At 40.2% G+C, this 16,807-nt stretch overlaps 2 protein-coding genes across 2 annotated transcripts in view; one reads left to right on the top strand and one right to left on the bottom strand.

The window, feature by feature from the left end:
- The window catches only part of LOC119736487 (plexin-A4-like), a 32,941-nt gene extending 25,729 nt beyond the window's left edge, over positions 1–7,212 (bottom strand). Inside the window, exons 1-3 of the mRNA XM_038210503.1 lie at positions 6,130–7,212; positions 4,725–4,925; positions 4,159–4,284 (exon numbers count right to left, since the gene is read on the bottom strand). Of these exons, the coding sequence (XP_038066431.1) occupies positions 4,159–4,284; positions 4,725–4,925; positions 6,130–7,212 (1,410 nt within the window). The remainder of the gene's footprint in view (positions 1–4,158; positions 4,285–4,724; positions 4,926–6,129) is intronic.
- Positions 7,213–15,817: 8,605 nt separating this feature from the next.
- LOC119736921 (plexin-A4-like) overlaps positions 15,818–16,807 on the top strand; it is a 45,769-nt gene continuing 44,779 nt past the window's right edge. Inside the window, exon 1 of the mRNA XM_038210947.1 lies at positions 15,818–16,011. The gene's annotated coding sequence lies outside the window, so the exon portion shown is untranslated. The remainder of the gene's footprint in view (positions 16,012–16,807) is intronic.

The following is a 16,807-nucleotide window of genomic DNA, read 5'->3' as shown; positions in this document are numbered from 1 at the left end:
CTATCTGATTAAAAAATACAAACATCATTGAATATTGTTCCAGAGGTATAAGTGACAGAAGTTAGTCCCTGTTTCAACCAAAATCGGTTGTAATTTGATACCTGATGACGCCATCATGACATCAGAATAATATGCACACTGTTAGATCAGGGATGATGCCGGTTGAGAATTACAAGTTTATACCATAAACCGTTGAGAAGATAACCGAATTATTGTCCAGGAAAAAAAAAGAAGATTTATTCGAACAATTCCACAACGGTGATCGGGATGCGCCCGATCACCCAAAAACTCAAAGTCATTCACATCAAATGGAGGACTTTTTGCAATGTTAAATTGAAGAGAATAGTTGTGTGAAAAGAATGCAATTTTGTGATAGCGTTCAAAAATTTCTATTTTCATATTCAAGAAAAATGATACTGAAAAATAACTTGGCCACATAATATAGACAGCACAATCCAACTACGATAATCATTTAATTATTAGTAATAAAACACATCTTATAAACCATAAACGAAAAGGGAAAATATAAAAATACTTAATTTGCAAGTTATTCAATTAAACCCTCCTTTCCGAATGAAATGTATGCCTACAGGAAATAAAGTGCATTATGTATAACAAATTCCAACCAATTGTGATGAATTTATCATGTACCCTTATCATGTATATAAAATTTAAAGAATTACTATATATTTTAGACAAAGAAAACAATGGCACATTTTTAGTGGAAAAATCTCTTTGATGCTTCCAGCATTTCATAGTGACAGGAAACACATCATAGAATATTTATTTTAAATTTATAATGTGTCTCCATGGAATGAGACTTCGAAAGTGGCTCTATGTGCCTCTTGCATCCTCTTGCATTTCCTGCCGGAAATGTACGGTCTGCCAATAGCATTACAAGTAATGCAGTTACCACACTGATAATACATGCCTAAAGTTACACCACTGAATTTCAACCTGAAATTGCCATTGTTTAAAGGGAAATTACAACATTTGCAAACATCAAAAAAAAAAACTACCAAATCATTTTGAAATACCTTGCTGGACTGTTAGTGAATGACAGTGTAAAGCATCCTGTAATTTTTGTATCAATTTCCAACGCTGGTCGGCCGACCAGCGTTGGAAAAAAACTGGGTTTTTTTCAAATACTGGCCCCAATTGACCATCGCACTTGTTTGCAATCGATTACACACCTATGAACGGGTACAAGCCAGCTAGACTGGTTCCCTGACCTTACAATTCCCCAATGTATGTAAACTGCTCTGTTTCTTCTTATATTAGCCCCAATTTACCTCCAAGAATTAATCAACAAATATCAACTACCAAGAACCCTCCGCTCTAGTTCCAAAGATCTTCTCACTCCTTATCTAGTTACCACCAAATCATACGGTCAACGTGCCTTTCAATTCACTGCTCCCAAACTATGGAATGATCTTAATTCCTAACCATATCAAAACCTGTCCCACCTTGGATCAATTCAAACAACTTGTTAAAACTCACCTGTTCACTCGCACAAGCGCATAGAGACTTAATTGTATTATGCGCTATATAAGAACTGTTTATTATTATTATTATTATTATTATTATTATTATATGGAGTCAGGGAACCAGACTACAGGAAAATGATTGTTTTTCTTGGGTTTTTATAGCATTTTTGAACCCAAAACCTCAAAAAAGTCAGTGTAACTATATTTGCTATATATTTCCAACCCCCCCCCCCCAATTCCATCCATTTCTGAAAATTACAGCAAAAGCAAATGATGTATATTCCCTTTAATCAATTCATCCAGCAAAAACTGATTTGCTGAAATTGCGTTTGAGCAAATTTTGAAGTAAAGATAAGTTTTTTGGATCTTTATGCACAGATAGTAAGCTGGAGAAAAAGTGGAGTATACATGTGCTTCAGTCATCAACTACTTTTCCGTGAGTAGGCCTATAAAAAAATGGAAATATCAGCTTTCAAGGAACTAACGAATACATGTTTATTTAGCCTGGTATTAGTGGTAACTGATTCTGTATTTTTTTACATCCAAGCTTCCTTGTTCAAATGAACGTTCACAAACAACACGTATTTTCCAACATTTCCTGAATATTTACTCGTTAAAAACACTGTATCTCCTGAACTCCACGTTGAGGACTCATTGATACTTGATTCATTTCAGTGTTTTAATCGTGAATTATGTGCTCATTTTATTGATGGTTAAATGCCTGTAATGTTTTGTCTATTTGTTGCTTTTGATCTAAATTGTGTTCTGGATATTAGTTGAGCGGGGAGGTTTGGCCGAGTCGGGATTCGGGCCCGGGACCTCTGTATTGCTGTTCCAGCGCTGGAACGGTAGTGCAGGGGTCTCGGGTTCGGGTCCTGGTTCGGTCAGATTTCTTTGCTCAACTAATATTCATTTCAAATTATACCAGTCAGTTTTCTTTCCTTCATGAATCATTAATTTTTTTTCGTATAGAGTTCTCTAATTAACTTTTGGTTTGTTTGTTTGTTTGTTTGTTTGTTTGTTTGTTTGTTTGTTTGTTTGTTTGTTTGTTGGGGTGTTGGGCTGTTTGTCGTTTGTTTGTTTTTTGTTAATATGTTTTTTTTGTGTTACGTTTGTACATGTATTAGACTGTTCGTATAATTGTAATTTTGCTTGTCTGTTTGCATGTGTACGGTATCTGTTATGTTTTTTCTGTATGGTTTTATCTGATTGTTCTTGTCTTTGTTTTGATGCTTTTTTAGCTCGTTTGTATGTTTCATTGCTTACTTGTTTATCACTTATTGTGTTTCTTACTGAATTATTTTATTTATGCTACTTTTTTATTTTCATTTAAATTCATTTACATATTTAGCAGATATTTATTTACCCATTTATTTATTCATATATATTACCCTCCATTATTATAGCATTTTTAATTTCCAGATTTATATTTAACTTCTCATATTACTTGTATTTAATAGTTATATTTTAAAGTTATTTCATGTTACCAACCTAGGATTGGATGAACAGGCTTTTGAGTCACAGTGTTTTCACTTTTGTTCATCCTGGCCATCTTAGATTGGATTGTCTTTACTCTGCTTGTTGAACTCCCTCCCACTTCCACTCTTCCCCAATCCGCTCCCCTTCTATACATTCCTCATCCCCACCCCCATTTCTTCCCATCTCATTCTTACCTACTGTACCTATACACATCTATTCTTTTTGATTGGTATTTGTTACACAATTTATCTTTCATCTTACCTTGTATGTACATGTGCATGTTTGTATTTGGAATGTTTTGGCCGAATAAATAGTAATAATAATAATAATAATAATAACTTTATTGGACACATTTCATTGCTCCGCTAATAACAGAATTTAGCACTAAACAATCACCACTCTGTGCCAGCAGCGCTAGGAAACGAAACCTGTGCCACTTCGGTAAGCACAAAACTTCCTGAGAAATAGGATGTACGCATGCGCACAAGCCAACATTCCTCGCTTGTCCGTGATATTTGCCATGTGTAACTGTAAGCACGAAATTGTTTTCTACAGTAAGCAGACATTTTTTGCTGACAATTATAGCCATAAAATTGGTCCCTGTTATGCTGATACGCCATAGCAAACTTGTATGCTGTTATGACATTAAAAGCTCTACAATGGAATTGACATATCAAATTATTGTTATTTGCTCTTCGAGTTGGAACGTCTATTTAACATATTTTTCCTGCTGTAAAAAAAAGGTCTAAAAATACATGTACATGTACATGTACTAGACTTTATACTCTATTTTTTCTTTCAAAAATATTGTTTTCTGAGACAGGCAAGAGTTTCTTTTCAATTACAAGTGGGCTGGAACTACCAATAATTCAAATTTTTAACCATAATCGAATTTTAAACATAAGCAAATTTTAAACATAATCATCAGTGAGCAAAGTCTTATACAAAATATTGGAATGCTTAAAAATATCTACTGTTTAAAACAGTCAATAAATCGGGGCTCCAAAGACCTTCTCTTGTGTGGGCCAGTAAAACCTAAGTGGATTGGGCCAACTGAATCTACAAAACCGAATTACAGAGTACTTCAAACATTCGAAAAGATACCCTCTATTTTCTATTTTAGTTCAGAGTCATCTGGATTTTGTTGATGTCCAAAAGAGGGATGGTTTATCACAAATTTACACAAACTTACCTGTTGTTCAGTCAGTAGACGTAACTGCTGCTTGGTCTCATCCAGACTTATGTCAGTCTGTACGGCGCTGTCTCCTACTTTGATTGTCTCGTAAAGCCTCGCGTGAGTCCCGTTTTCAATGTGCACCTGAAATGATTGAAATCGAAACTTTCTCAATTTATCAAGTTTTATCACCTGCAAGAATTAAACCTTGTATTGAAAAACCTTATTTTACATTTTAGTTCCTCCTTTTTTTAACCCTATCAACGCAACATGCATATCATATTACACTTGTGTATGCACTTTTATGTGATTATGTGATACTTGCAGCAAACTGATGTCATAACATTTTTTTTCAAATTCACACTGTTATTATCTAAGTCTGACAAACTTTGTTCCTTGATCTGTTTGCGTCTTATTCATAACTTTTCAAGTGCTTAGAATTGTAAATGTTTTAGGTCTTGGTAAATAGTAGATGCTTGTTTGTCCTTTTTAACTATGAGCCTTATTTTTTATAGAGAGGATGTAACAATTTCGAAATAAAATGGATTCTGAAGCACAATTTGTGGAAAATGTTGCCACCTCACCTTAATTAAGGAACCCTGCGAAGTACCAATGAAAGCGACGGTGTGGTTCGTTTCCGTGCTGGTTATAATTGACGACATTCGTGCATCCTCCACCCGAAACAACGGCGTAGCGGTTACTCCGTCAGGGTTATTAGCATTCCGGTATATGTTTTGACGAACATCACACAGTACTGTTTGCAGTTGCGAATCGGTAAATGTTGGCTGCAAGAGAACAAACACCTTCAATCATTATTTTGACCTATCGCATGTTGTTATGGTTATGGGTTGGAGGGGGTACAACATGTTAGGCTAGTTCTAGGCTAGTTCTCTGGGACCAGCAAATACTCCATGTACACAACTACAGATAACAGACCAGGGTCCAACCTATATGATTTGTTCATATCTGTGGTCTAGGTACGAATTCTAGAAAGTGAATGGAATAAAGGAACTTACGAGTGTGTTGCATTTACTTTCATGAAAATATCCCACTTTATACTCGACTCCGTTAGTCTGAATGCACTTTCGTATGCCTGTTTCAAATGCCTCTTCAATCTCATCCATTCTGAAAGCACACAGTGCAGAGCTATCACTGGGGGTGTCACTTGCTCCAACGTTGGTTGCAAAAACTGCAAACAGCATCGGAGACTGAAAATGCTGTTTGGAAGTCCCCATAACTTGGTCCTAATTTGCCTAACAATAAAAAACTTCCCCATAACGTGGTGACGGCCAAGGCATGCATACGTGTGTACACAATTGGATGAATGTTAATGACATTATTACATAACAGCACTGCCTGGCTCATATGTGACAGTGAGCGAGTCCTCAGTGAGAAACATTAAGTACAATGAGGACTGGGGCTGCATTGCATCCCATTACCGACTGCTGATGTCAGGAACAGGTTCCAGATTATGGAATCGAGTACCCGTAACTGAACAGACAATAAAAAGAAAGGTTTTGAATGTCATTTGTGGAGATTTGAAAATGAAAACCAGGCTACATTTGTACGTGGATTCACAAAACAGATTCACGATTATGATGCTTGCAAAAATGCGATTTACAACATAAAGCTACATTGAGCTCACTGTACACACTTATTGCTGTATTGATGCACCGATGTGGTAGTAATATCAAGCGGACATTTTTGAACAATCTGTACAGCACCTTCGCGATTAAAATTCTGGGGGGGATAGGTTTCTTTACCTGTGTACCCATGTTTTAATAAATCGGGTACCCAATTCCTGTAGCTACCCATAACTGCGCATCCTCAAGAGGATACTAGGCTACTAGTCCTTCAGACCAGCACACACTACACAAGTTTACACAGCTAAAGATAACAGACCAGGCCATCCAACCTAATAAACATGATTGTTCATATCTGCGGATCTAGGTACAAATTCTAGAAACTGAATACAAGAAAGGAACTTACGATGGAGTTGCATTTACTTCTGTCGAGATATCCCACTTTATACTCAACTCCATTTTGAATGCACTTTCGTATGCCTGTTGCAAATGCCTCTTCAATCTCATCCATTCTGAAAGCACACAGTGCAGAGCTATCACTGGGGGTGTCACTTGCTCCAACGTTGGTTGCAAAAACTGCAAACAGCATCGGAGATGCCTCCTGGATTCCAAGAGATTCCGCCAAGTCAGGTCCTGCTTGTCCGAAGTAAGCAGCTTGGGCAAGGTTATAGGATTGGGATTCTTGACCACAGCGTAGGACGATCTCAGTGTATGATTCAAATGTGTTACTGTTTTGACAAACACGAACCACTTTGGAAACAAATATTGGAGTAAAGCTGGTTGTTTTTTGCTGAGCAGTGACAAAGTAGGTGAAGCCATTGGTAGAAAATCCATACACGTAGTTAATGTCAAAAGCCCTGCTTTTGTAATCTGAATTAAAATTGATTTGCACGTCTTCTCCTGAAAAAAACAGTCTTCCATCAGGAACCTCTAGACCCAAACGTCGTCGTGCAACTGCTGGGACATCTGTGTTACTATCCCTTGTGTAGGTGGATGCTACATAGAGCCAGTCTCTTCTCCCTGGGCCAGGCGCTAACAGACCAACAGTGGTCTTACCTCTGCCAGGTGATACACCCACGACACTATTTTCGGTGCCTGCAACAGTCAGTTCATCTCGACTTCTCTGTTGACATCTGCCTCCATTGTCACTCCAACAAGTAATCAGTCTATCTCGGAGTGGTTCAACAAAGAGGATCTTGTTTTCGTTAGCGCAGTCATCTGGGTCTTCACAGTCCAGAGCTGTGCTGGCGTTACTCTGCACTACAAAGTTCTCATCCAGCCGGTAGATGGAATTCACCGCTCCGACGTATACATCAGAGGGACCGTGGAAAAGGACATGGTTGAGTTTTGTGTTGTGGTCGGGATCTGGGTTTTGGAATGATGCGATCTCATAGGCTGAAAGCTGCCTGGTCCATTGTGCAACTGAAGCCTGGAAGCAGGCACAGAAAGTCACTACAAGAAGCAAGGATGTTACCGTTCGTTCATCCATAGCTATATGAAAGACTACTCAGTTTCAAATGACCAGTTCAACATTCAATTCAATCAAGCTCTGTTCATTTGTTCCTTCATTTCCTGGAATAAAAGAGAGTTATTAGAACAGTCAGTTAGGACTTGACCCATAGTTTTACTCATATGTGGACAATAAAGAATGGTACTCCCAACGCTGAGGGATATGCCATAATTATGAAAGAAGTTAACCTCACAAAGAACGGACCATATTTTTTTAAGGATGGGAATGCAGAAACAATTGGTCGCCATTCTTAATTTATGCAACAAATGTTACATAGAAAAATTTAGTACAGTTTAAGTATAATGTGCATGCTCTTTGTTTTGGTACTGAGCAGTTGCAAGATTATTGTCCAACAAATTTTAAGAATGAACAAGCAAAGCGACTAGAAGCGTATCCCTGTTTGACAACATCACCAATGGTTAGCCAATGTAAATTTTAATGACAATTAATAATTTCCAATTTTGTGAGAAAAAAAGAGAAAATTTAAAATAAAGTCACCAAAGAAAAGTGCCATAGGGCCATACACAATATTGAGAGTCCCACATTTTCGACTAGCATAGGCCTACTCTCTTTCCCAGATTTGCTTGTGGTTTTCAAAAGCATATATAGAGCAAAGCTAAAAGCTTGCACCAATTTAAATTATGAAGCATTTGTCCCCAATTAGTTTTTACCGAAGGTTGTATTTTTTGGTGGAAAATTCAAAAGTTTATACAAGTCCATAAACCATTCCCCATTCAGTTCACTTACTGCTACTGATAATAAAATAGCAAACTAGGTTCAACTTCCATGAAATTATTTATTCTGGGCAAGAGTTATCGCAACAAAAATGCCCTAAAATGTAGTTCAGGACCCCGTTCCTATGTGAGAATGAAAAGACTGTGGTTTGATTCGCACATCGCATTTTCTTCAACATCACTGACCAAAATTATACTAAAAAAACAACCAAACGTTAATCCAAACAAAAAAGTCTGCTTGAGGCTGCAAAAGTCATTTTGTAATTGCAACTTTTACTAAAATGTTGCGGACGCAATTCAAGCATAATTCGAGTTGGAAAAAGATCTTTCATCGCAAATCAGTCTTTAAAGCTCTTAAATTAGAAAGCACTCAGAGAGCGCACACCTCCGCCAAGGCTAAACAAAATCGAATCGATTTGTTGTACCAAGGACCACCCCTAAAAAAATTTCATGAAAATCCGTCCAGAACTTTTGGAGTTACCCTGTTCACAGACAAACACACTAACCAACCAACAAACCAACGCCGGTGAATACATGACCTCCTTGGCAAATGTAATAAGTTTGGTTTTGGGGTTGTTGTTTTTTTCAATTGAACTAGCCCAACTTTGTCGATATATAAATAGTCGCCCCTTGAATGACTCAAACGCCCGCCTGTGTAGTGACGGGCCATGTTCCATTTGACTTACCAAACTATAGCCACAACCAACAGGTATGTCATAGACAGAGATCAGGGTTTTGAATTTTCGAGCGAAATTTGGGGGTAAAACGAAGACGCAACACGAAAAGAAAGATGGCGAGCGCCTCGAAGCACCGTCAACGCGCGAAACCCACGGTGATTCGCATGGCACCAACCGTTAAAGCGCGTGAGAAAATCGTATTTTATACCGCAAGAATCAGTTCCGAACTAAAAAAAAAACCGATATCATTAGAATCAAAAGAATCTGCTTAAGGTTGAACAGGTCATTTTGGAATGATAAAAAAATACCCTTGACTTTGCCAAACCAAAATAGGGGCCCGACACTACACAATCGCCCAACCTTAAGTGCTATTAAAACAGGATACCAGATGTGGAAACCACTATGGTGGCAACTGCAAGAACAAACACAGAATAGAAATTCCTACCTGTAACGAAGCATGGATCTAGCCTTAGAAGAAAGCCCCCTCAATCATATCAAAAGCTCAGCGAAACTGAGAACATCGTATGCCGACCCTGAACTTGAAGAAGGCGCGAGCAACGTATGCGGGTGCAGTGCAGATTTATAGTTCAAAAACTTCCGCATTCAGTCGATACCATTCTGCCGCAGGTTTTCTCTTGTCAGTTTTCTTTTGTGAGCGCCGTCGTGGACTTGTACACAATAGGTTTGCCGAGATAGGGGAATCCCCATTAAAAACGCCCCTCTAGTTTTACATCGCCCATCTAAAATACATAAACAATACTACGGAAGCGTAGAAGGGCCAAAAGAAATTAAGAAAAATTTAGTTCCTATCTCGCCGCGGCGAGTTACCATCTCGCCGCGGCGAGTTACTTTCTCGCCGCGTCGAATTACGATATCGCGAAATGAATTACTATCTCGCCGCGGCGAGTTACTAGGGAGGTTTCGCAAGCGAACGGATACGCTTACACTTACGTTTAGCTATCCGTATCCGTTTTTTTACTTACGTGTAGCGAGCGAGATATGCGTGTCGTCTGCACGTATGACGTCATACGCCACTCACTATCCGCTAAACGTGCAGACGACACGCATATCTCGCTCGCTACACGTAAGTAAAAAACGGATACGGATAGCTAAACGTAAGTGTAAGCGTATCCGTTCGCTTGCGAAACCTCCCTAAAAACTCGCCGCGGCGACTTACTGTTTTGCATCGGCGAACGTCAGGCACGACGAATAGCGATACTCTTTGGGTCTTATGGAACGCCAAAGAGGCATTTAATGTGATCATCAAATCGGTGATGCACTTTATCGATAGGCAGTGGAGTTTTGCAATCGGTGATTGACTGTCACAATCGGTGATGGAATTTCGCGAGTGGTGATGGATTTATGCAATCTGTGATCAACTTCTGGCAAAACTAACACCCTAATCACCCACACAGGGCTGGGTTCTAATTTCTTTAGCTAGTGATCTCAGAGATCATGATCCTACTATGTACTAAAAAATCGTTTTGATATGTTCAGTATTTTTCATTACAATTTGAAAAAATAGGCTTTGAGTTCGTCATTTTTCAATACTTTCAAGCGTCACGAATATTAATACGGTTCTATCCATATGGAATGCAGTTACAAAGTTTACGACTCCCTCCTTCACGAGTTCTCCACCCCAAAAAAAGGTTAAATTTTTTGGTTGTTTTCGATTGGTTTATACCAAGACCCACGGGAAGTCACGCAGAGTCACGATAATTAATCTGCTAATAATATAACGCGCACGTCATATTTACGTCAACGTTGCGGCAAAACTGGCCATGGTATAGCGTCCCGGTTGTCCATGTGTTTTAGTTAGTTATCCCGCGAGCGCGAGTGGAACACGGATTAATGTAGTGCATCTATAGTGGCCCGGCCGAGTGGTATGTGGGACACTACACTAGGGCGGGTATTGGGCGGATATCCGGTGAAGGAACCCTGTCTCACGGCCTTTCAGCTCGGATGAAATTTTGGGGCGCCCCTCCATTGTAACCTCAAGCCCCCCCCCCCCCCCCCCCCGTCCAAGTCCCCTAGGATGGAAACCCTCATGGCAACGCCGATGCCTCTTTGGCGTTCCATAGGACCCGGAGGGATCGCAATTGTTGTGCCCAACGCTCACCGATACAAAATAGTAATTTGCCGCGGCGACATAGTAACTCGCCGCGGCGAGATAGTAATTCGCCGCGGCGAGATAGTAGCTAATTTTTTTCTTAATTTCTTTTGGCCCTTCTACGCTTCCGTACAATACCATGGTCTATTGTATAAATAATTATTGTTGATAGCGCCTTGACTGAGTTGATCTCAAATTAATTTCCGTGAAATTCTGACGCTTTTTATCATCTCAGTTTGCAGATCTTTAAAATAAGAGTGGTTAATCTCTCTGTCAACTTTTTTTTAATGACAAATTATTAACCATTCTTATTTTCCCAGAAGTTAGTTTATAAAAATGTGAGTTATTATGTGAAATTCATGTGACCAATTAAAATGACAAATTCTAAACTTTTTGCGGCTCTAGTATCATGTGAATTTAGGACTCATTGGTGGTATTGCGCATGCCTATAAGTGAAGATAATTAGGAGAGCGACAAGTCACGTGTGAGGGTTAGAACCCATATAGGGTAAAAGCAGTGGCGGTTCTACGGGGGGCTAGGGGCGCCCCCCCCCCCCCCCCCTCCAAAAAAAAATAATTGTCTAGCCCCCCCCAAAAAAAAAATTCCATAAAAAAGAAATTGCACTAGCAAAATGTAAGAATGTGACGTGCGTGCGGACGGGTCTCCCCCTAAATAAATAGTCGTGAGAAGGGTGCATTTGTGCACTTTTAGTAAATATAGTATATGCATGATTGTAGGATTTTATCAGCGCTCCCCATTGAAGATATGGCACGAGCCGCCCCCCCCCCCCCCCCATTGATTTTTGGAGGCCTAAGTCTCCGGAGAAAATATCCGGTCTTCATTTCAGCACGCCTCCCTGAAAAAATCTGGATCCACTGCTAGCCCCCCCCCCCCAAAAAAAAATATATTGGCTCTAGAACCGCGGGTAAAAGAGAACATGTTTCATAGGAGTCCAAATTTCGTATGACACCAGACTAAAGTAACAGAATTGTATTGGTGGCGCTAGCACATTCAGGCGGTGCGACGCAGAGCCTGCACGCAGTCGACAATCATCTCAGTTTCAGCTCTGGAAATAAAAAAACGCGGGGGTTACTCTGGGGAAGGATGTTCAAAGTATGTAAACTACAGTGCTAACATTGGGGTAGCATGAATAGGCCTGGACTTATTCTTCAGTTTAGTCTTAGAATATCATTTTTCGTAATAAAGAGAACAGGTAAGGTTGAAGGGGCTTGCACACAAGGCAGCATCTATGATATTCGCGCAGATTCGGCGATAAATGCAAAACAAGACTGCGTCTTGACCTCCAGATTCTGACCATTCAGCGGGCGCCTTCTATCGGGTCTTCGGTAGCATAACATTTACCGGCTCGGATATATCTGACGTTCGTAGTGTGGCTCTGCACACGTGAATGCCTGATCCTCAGACCAGTGTAAAAGAGACTTTTCTTAAGAATAATAATAATAATAATATTAGTTCAAAAATTATTTCGGCTCGGGCCATCGGCGATCAGGCCCCTACCTGGTTTTAAACCAGTTGTTTAAAACTGCTCCACCGCATTATTATTCCCTTAATAATATCGACAACTGTCCTTGCAAGTACTTTGAACCGCTTGGGCGGATCCAGGAGGCGTGGGGGCGCACGCCCCCCCCCCCCCCTTCCTTAAAAAAAAGATATAAAGAGGGAGAGAGACTAGAATCAAAAAGAGAAGAAAGGGGAAGGGAGAGACAAAATTAATAGGGCAGTTCACGTCAGACCATAGCTTGCTAGGATACGTTGCACATAAGACAACAATTATTATTGGGGGTCAGTCATACGTTTACTAAAAATAAAAAGCGACGGGACCAAGAACTCCGACAAGACTGCGTGCGCGCGACGAGACAGATGTGTAAATGATGACAAAACAAATTGGTTAAAGTGGTCAGATTTTGCCTGAGATCGCACCACAGAGCATCTAGAATCACATTACAATGTACTTTTAATCACATTTGGTCTCCCCCCACCCAGTGGCGTCACCAGACTTTTTTCAGTCTGGGGGGGCACAGGGGGGCACCAGCATTTGATGGGGGGGGGGCACTTAGGTGGATACGGATCGCCGTCCTGGGGGAGGGGTCTAAGGGGAGGGGGTGCCCCCCTCCCCTTTGGAAAATTTTCGCATACGGAGGATTGGCTAGATGCAAAATGGTGCCACATTTGATGCTAAATTCGATCTGAAGATATCTCCAGAAATTGCTATTTTTGAGGTAATGATTTTAACAACGCGCAGAATTTTGCAGAGGATAGGGGGCACCAGCATTTGATGGGGGGGCACTTAGGTGGATACGGATCGCCGTCCTGGGGGAGGGGTCTAAGGGGAGGGGGTGCCCCCGTCCCCTTTGGAAAATTTTCGCAGTCCGGAGGATGGGCTAGATGCAAAATCGTGCCACATTTGATGCTAAATTCGATCTGAAGATATCTCCAGAAATTGCTATTTTTAAAGTAATGATTTTAACAACGCGCAGAATTTTGCAGAGGATAGGGGGGGCACCAGCATTTGATGGGGGGGGGGGGGGGCACTCGGGGGGGGGCACTAGGTTTTCCAGGGGGGGCACGTGCCCCCCCCCCTGGCCCCCCCTTGGCGACGCCACTGCCCCCACCCCGTCCCCCTTGGCCTTCGGCGTACGCGTAGGCGCCACAACTTGCCTTCACCAAATTTTGCTTCTTGTTACATTTCAGGGCCCCCCCCCCTTTTTGCAAAAGCTTGGATCCGCCCCTGAACCATTTTTTTTTCTTGTTTTATAGCAACGGCACGCTACAATGAGTATGCAAACGGCGCTGTGGTTATGTCATTGTCTTCGGTAATGGGGAGCCTCTTGAATACGTTACAACGATTGGTTATAGGTTGTCATGCCGTGCACGCGCTAGGCCCAGGACTGCGCAACCAAAAGGCTTTGCTGTGAAGAAAAAAACATCACACTACCGAAAAAATCCTGCAAAAAATATTGGCGAGATTATATTCTGGGGTACCAAACAAAGAAAAAAGAAAATGTTTCATTTGCAAGGATAGCTGCCGATATTATTACTTTGTAAATCATACAACCTCTTAACTTGGTGTATTTCTGGCTAAAATAAAGGATTTGTTTTTACATTCGTTACAATCATTGTTGTGATGCTGAGTTTAGAATGTTCATCCAATCTACAGGCTCTTGAGGTAAAATAGATCTGTAGCAGAAACCTTTTTTTTTCCCTTCAAAATTTAAATGTCACCTCGAAGCACAAAAGGCATTGATTAATAACATATTGTTTTAGACTTTTTTTCATATCTGAGCAAAACATTTTTTTAATAATATGCAGTTCCCCTATAAACATTGTTCTGTTTTCATAAAATACATCTGCAAAATCTCAAAAATTCTCCTTTTTCCAGGAACACGAGGCACGGAAAGTTCTCAAAATTAATGTTTTGAAGCAGGTTCTGAATAATTGTTGAACTTTTTTAATAGAAAAAGCCTCTCTTAAACCTTGCCCGCTTCCATTATTAAGTCTATTACGAAAATTGATATTCCAATACGAAGCAGAGGAATGAAGTAGCCCTATGCTAACCCAATTTACCAAGATCTGCACGGTCGTTTACATAGTTTTTGAACAACGCCCCTAGAGTCGAGTCCCCCACCTTGTTCAAATTCCCAGAGCTGAAAGTTGCAGGAAAGCAAGTTGCCTACGCCGGTCAAATACCACGATTTGCGTGCCTTGTCAGCGGCGGCGGAAGCGGGGGTGTGTAAAAGAAGCAAAAAAGAACAGGAAAAAAAGAAGGAAGGAAGCCGTAATAGTATTGTGAGCATATATTTCTGTGAAATTTGGATGAAAATGTGCCCGTATTTGCAGGCATCATTTTACAAAATGGCGATGGGCTGAAAACTACTCGGGTGATCATCAGTCTGGATGGAAATTTTCTCCCCAAAGTCATCGGATTACCTACAAAAAATTAACAGAAAATATAAGATGATGAGTCACGCTATAATTTGATGTGTGTCTCTAACACAGTGGAGGATTGTGAGTACTTGCTCTGATTTTTGAAAGTGGGGGTAGTCATCACTATAGGGACTCTAGGGCAATTATTTACTGCTCTCTGCAAATGTAATGAAGGCCATATGCGGGGTGTCATTTCTGCATTTCTGCACGGTATAGCGTATAGCGCCACCAGTGACTTAAACGTAACTTCATCCGGACGCGCGCCACCAAAATTTAAAATTTGTCATATTTATTGGGTCACAGGAAATCCACAAAATTAACTGATATTTTTAGAAAAAAAAGTTTAACCCCTTTTTTATTCACATCCGACGCGGTAGTCATTTTTGACTTGCCTACACCATGGAGGAAGGAGGCCTACATCTAGCTTTTCCAGAATTGCAGCCGCGATATTCAAAAGGGTCAACATTAAGACTTGCTAAAGGCCCATTCTTGAACTTACACACTCATAAACAGGGACCTTTTTGTCCTTTCTGGACCGACAGTGCTGTGTATTACTTTATCGTCATGACATTATTTTCATAAAATTGTAAAAGTAGGCCACTTCCGTTTCCAAGAACTAAATCAGAAGATTAGATAAGATAAAAATGGTTAATTTGTTTGTCAAAATGATTAACCAATATCTGAACACACAAAAATTTAGTAATTGTAACTTTCTTTTTTGAACATGTTTTTTCAAGTTTACTGCCGTATCAAATTACTCCCAAAATCGGGAAATTTTGTAGAAATAAAATTTTACGCCAGCGAAACTGAAACTCAGGAATTCAAGATTTGTGAGCTGAGACGATTGAAACTCTTCAGAGAGTCACTGAAAATTAATTTGGGGAAAATCCTTGACAAGACGCTATCTAGGGGGGAATCGGAAGTGCCGCCTACGATACGGGGCCTATTTACGTACTGTGTATTTGGGGCCATATAAGACAAGAGGGGTGATTTTATAAGGGGATTCCCCTATCTCAAGAAATCCTATTGTGTACAAGTCAACGCCCGACGCTCAGAAAAGAAAGTTGACATTAGAACACCTTCGGCAGAATGGTATCGACCGAACGCGGAAGTTCATTGAATTACGCGAGGATCTGGATGAGCTCCTTGGCCGGCCCTCTGATCCACAAGACGTTCGTATATTCCACGTGTTTTTGCTCACTTCTGCTTCAAGTTCAGGGTCGGTCAAACGATATATTCAGCTTCGTCTCGTGTTTTGATATGATCGATCTTCTTGAAAAAGGCTAGCTCCATGCTTATTCCTTCCTCCGTGGTACAGTCAATTGACCGGTTCCGCAATTTGACCGGTTCCGCAATTTCGGAAAACTAGCTCTCGTTTTCAGGAAGACGAAAACGCCAAGGACTTAAACTTTGGTACCGATGGAAAGGTTATTCAATCTACTTTTCAAAAATGGTTTTAGTTTTAGGATACTCACTTACATTTAAAAATAAATCCCCTACGACCGTCACTTGCCGTTAACGAACTGCCGAAATGGAACGCGCACGGAAGCGTGATTTCATGTTTGTCGGCCTGCTACACGATTGTTCAGGGGAATTAAATCATGGCGATAGATGCAACTTGTTTGGAAATTATTCATTATTCCACCATACAAATATAAGATTTGAAGTCTTTGAATTTTTTTTTCTATACCCACCAGAGTAACTGCTGGTCGTTTGGCCGGTTCCGCAAACGCATTCATACTGCCTATACAATACACTGGCCATGGTGTGACTGTATTAACCAGTGCTGCTATTGACAAGTATTGTTGATGACGGCCCCCTAGCGCGGTGCACTTTATTTATTTTGGCATGAATCTTTTTTTTTTTACAACTTACAAAGAAATTGAGAATTTCTATTAATCCTTGTTTAAAAATGTCGAATTTGATGATCATTTCTGGGTGTTCAGTGCAAAAAATTGAAAACTAAATTGAAACAAAATGATTTTGTTTCTGTCCAGCTTCCGGACAGCACTGTAGGTTTTGGATAAAAAAAATTTGGACTTCAAAATTTAAAATACAAAAATCTTTCTTAATACTTCCCACTAAACGTTTTTCCTTTGCTCTAAAAA

This window comes from Patiria miniata, unplaced genomic scaffold, assembly GCF_015706575.1.
Source record: "Patiria miniata isolate m_02_andy unplaced genomic scaffold, ASM1570657v1 HiC_scaffold_3, whole genome shotgun sequence".
Classification (NCBI taxonomy): Eukaryota; Metazoa; Echinodermata; class Asteroidea; order Valvatida; family Asterinidae; genus Patiria; species Patiria miniata.
Note: the sequence above shows the minus strand (reverse complement) of the source record. Positions and strands in the feature narration are given on the sequence as shown.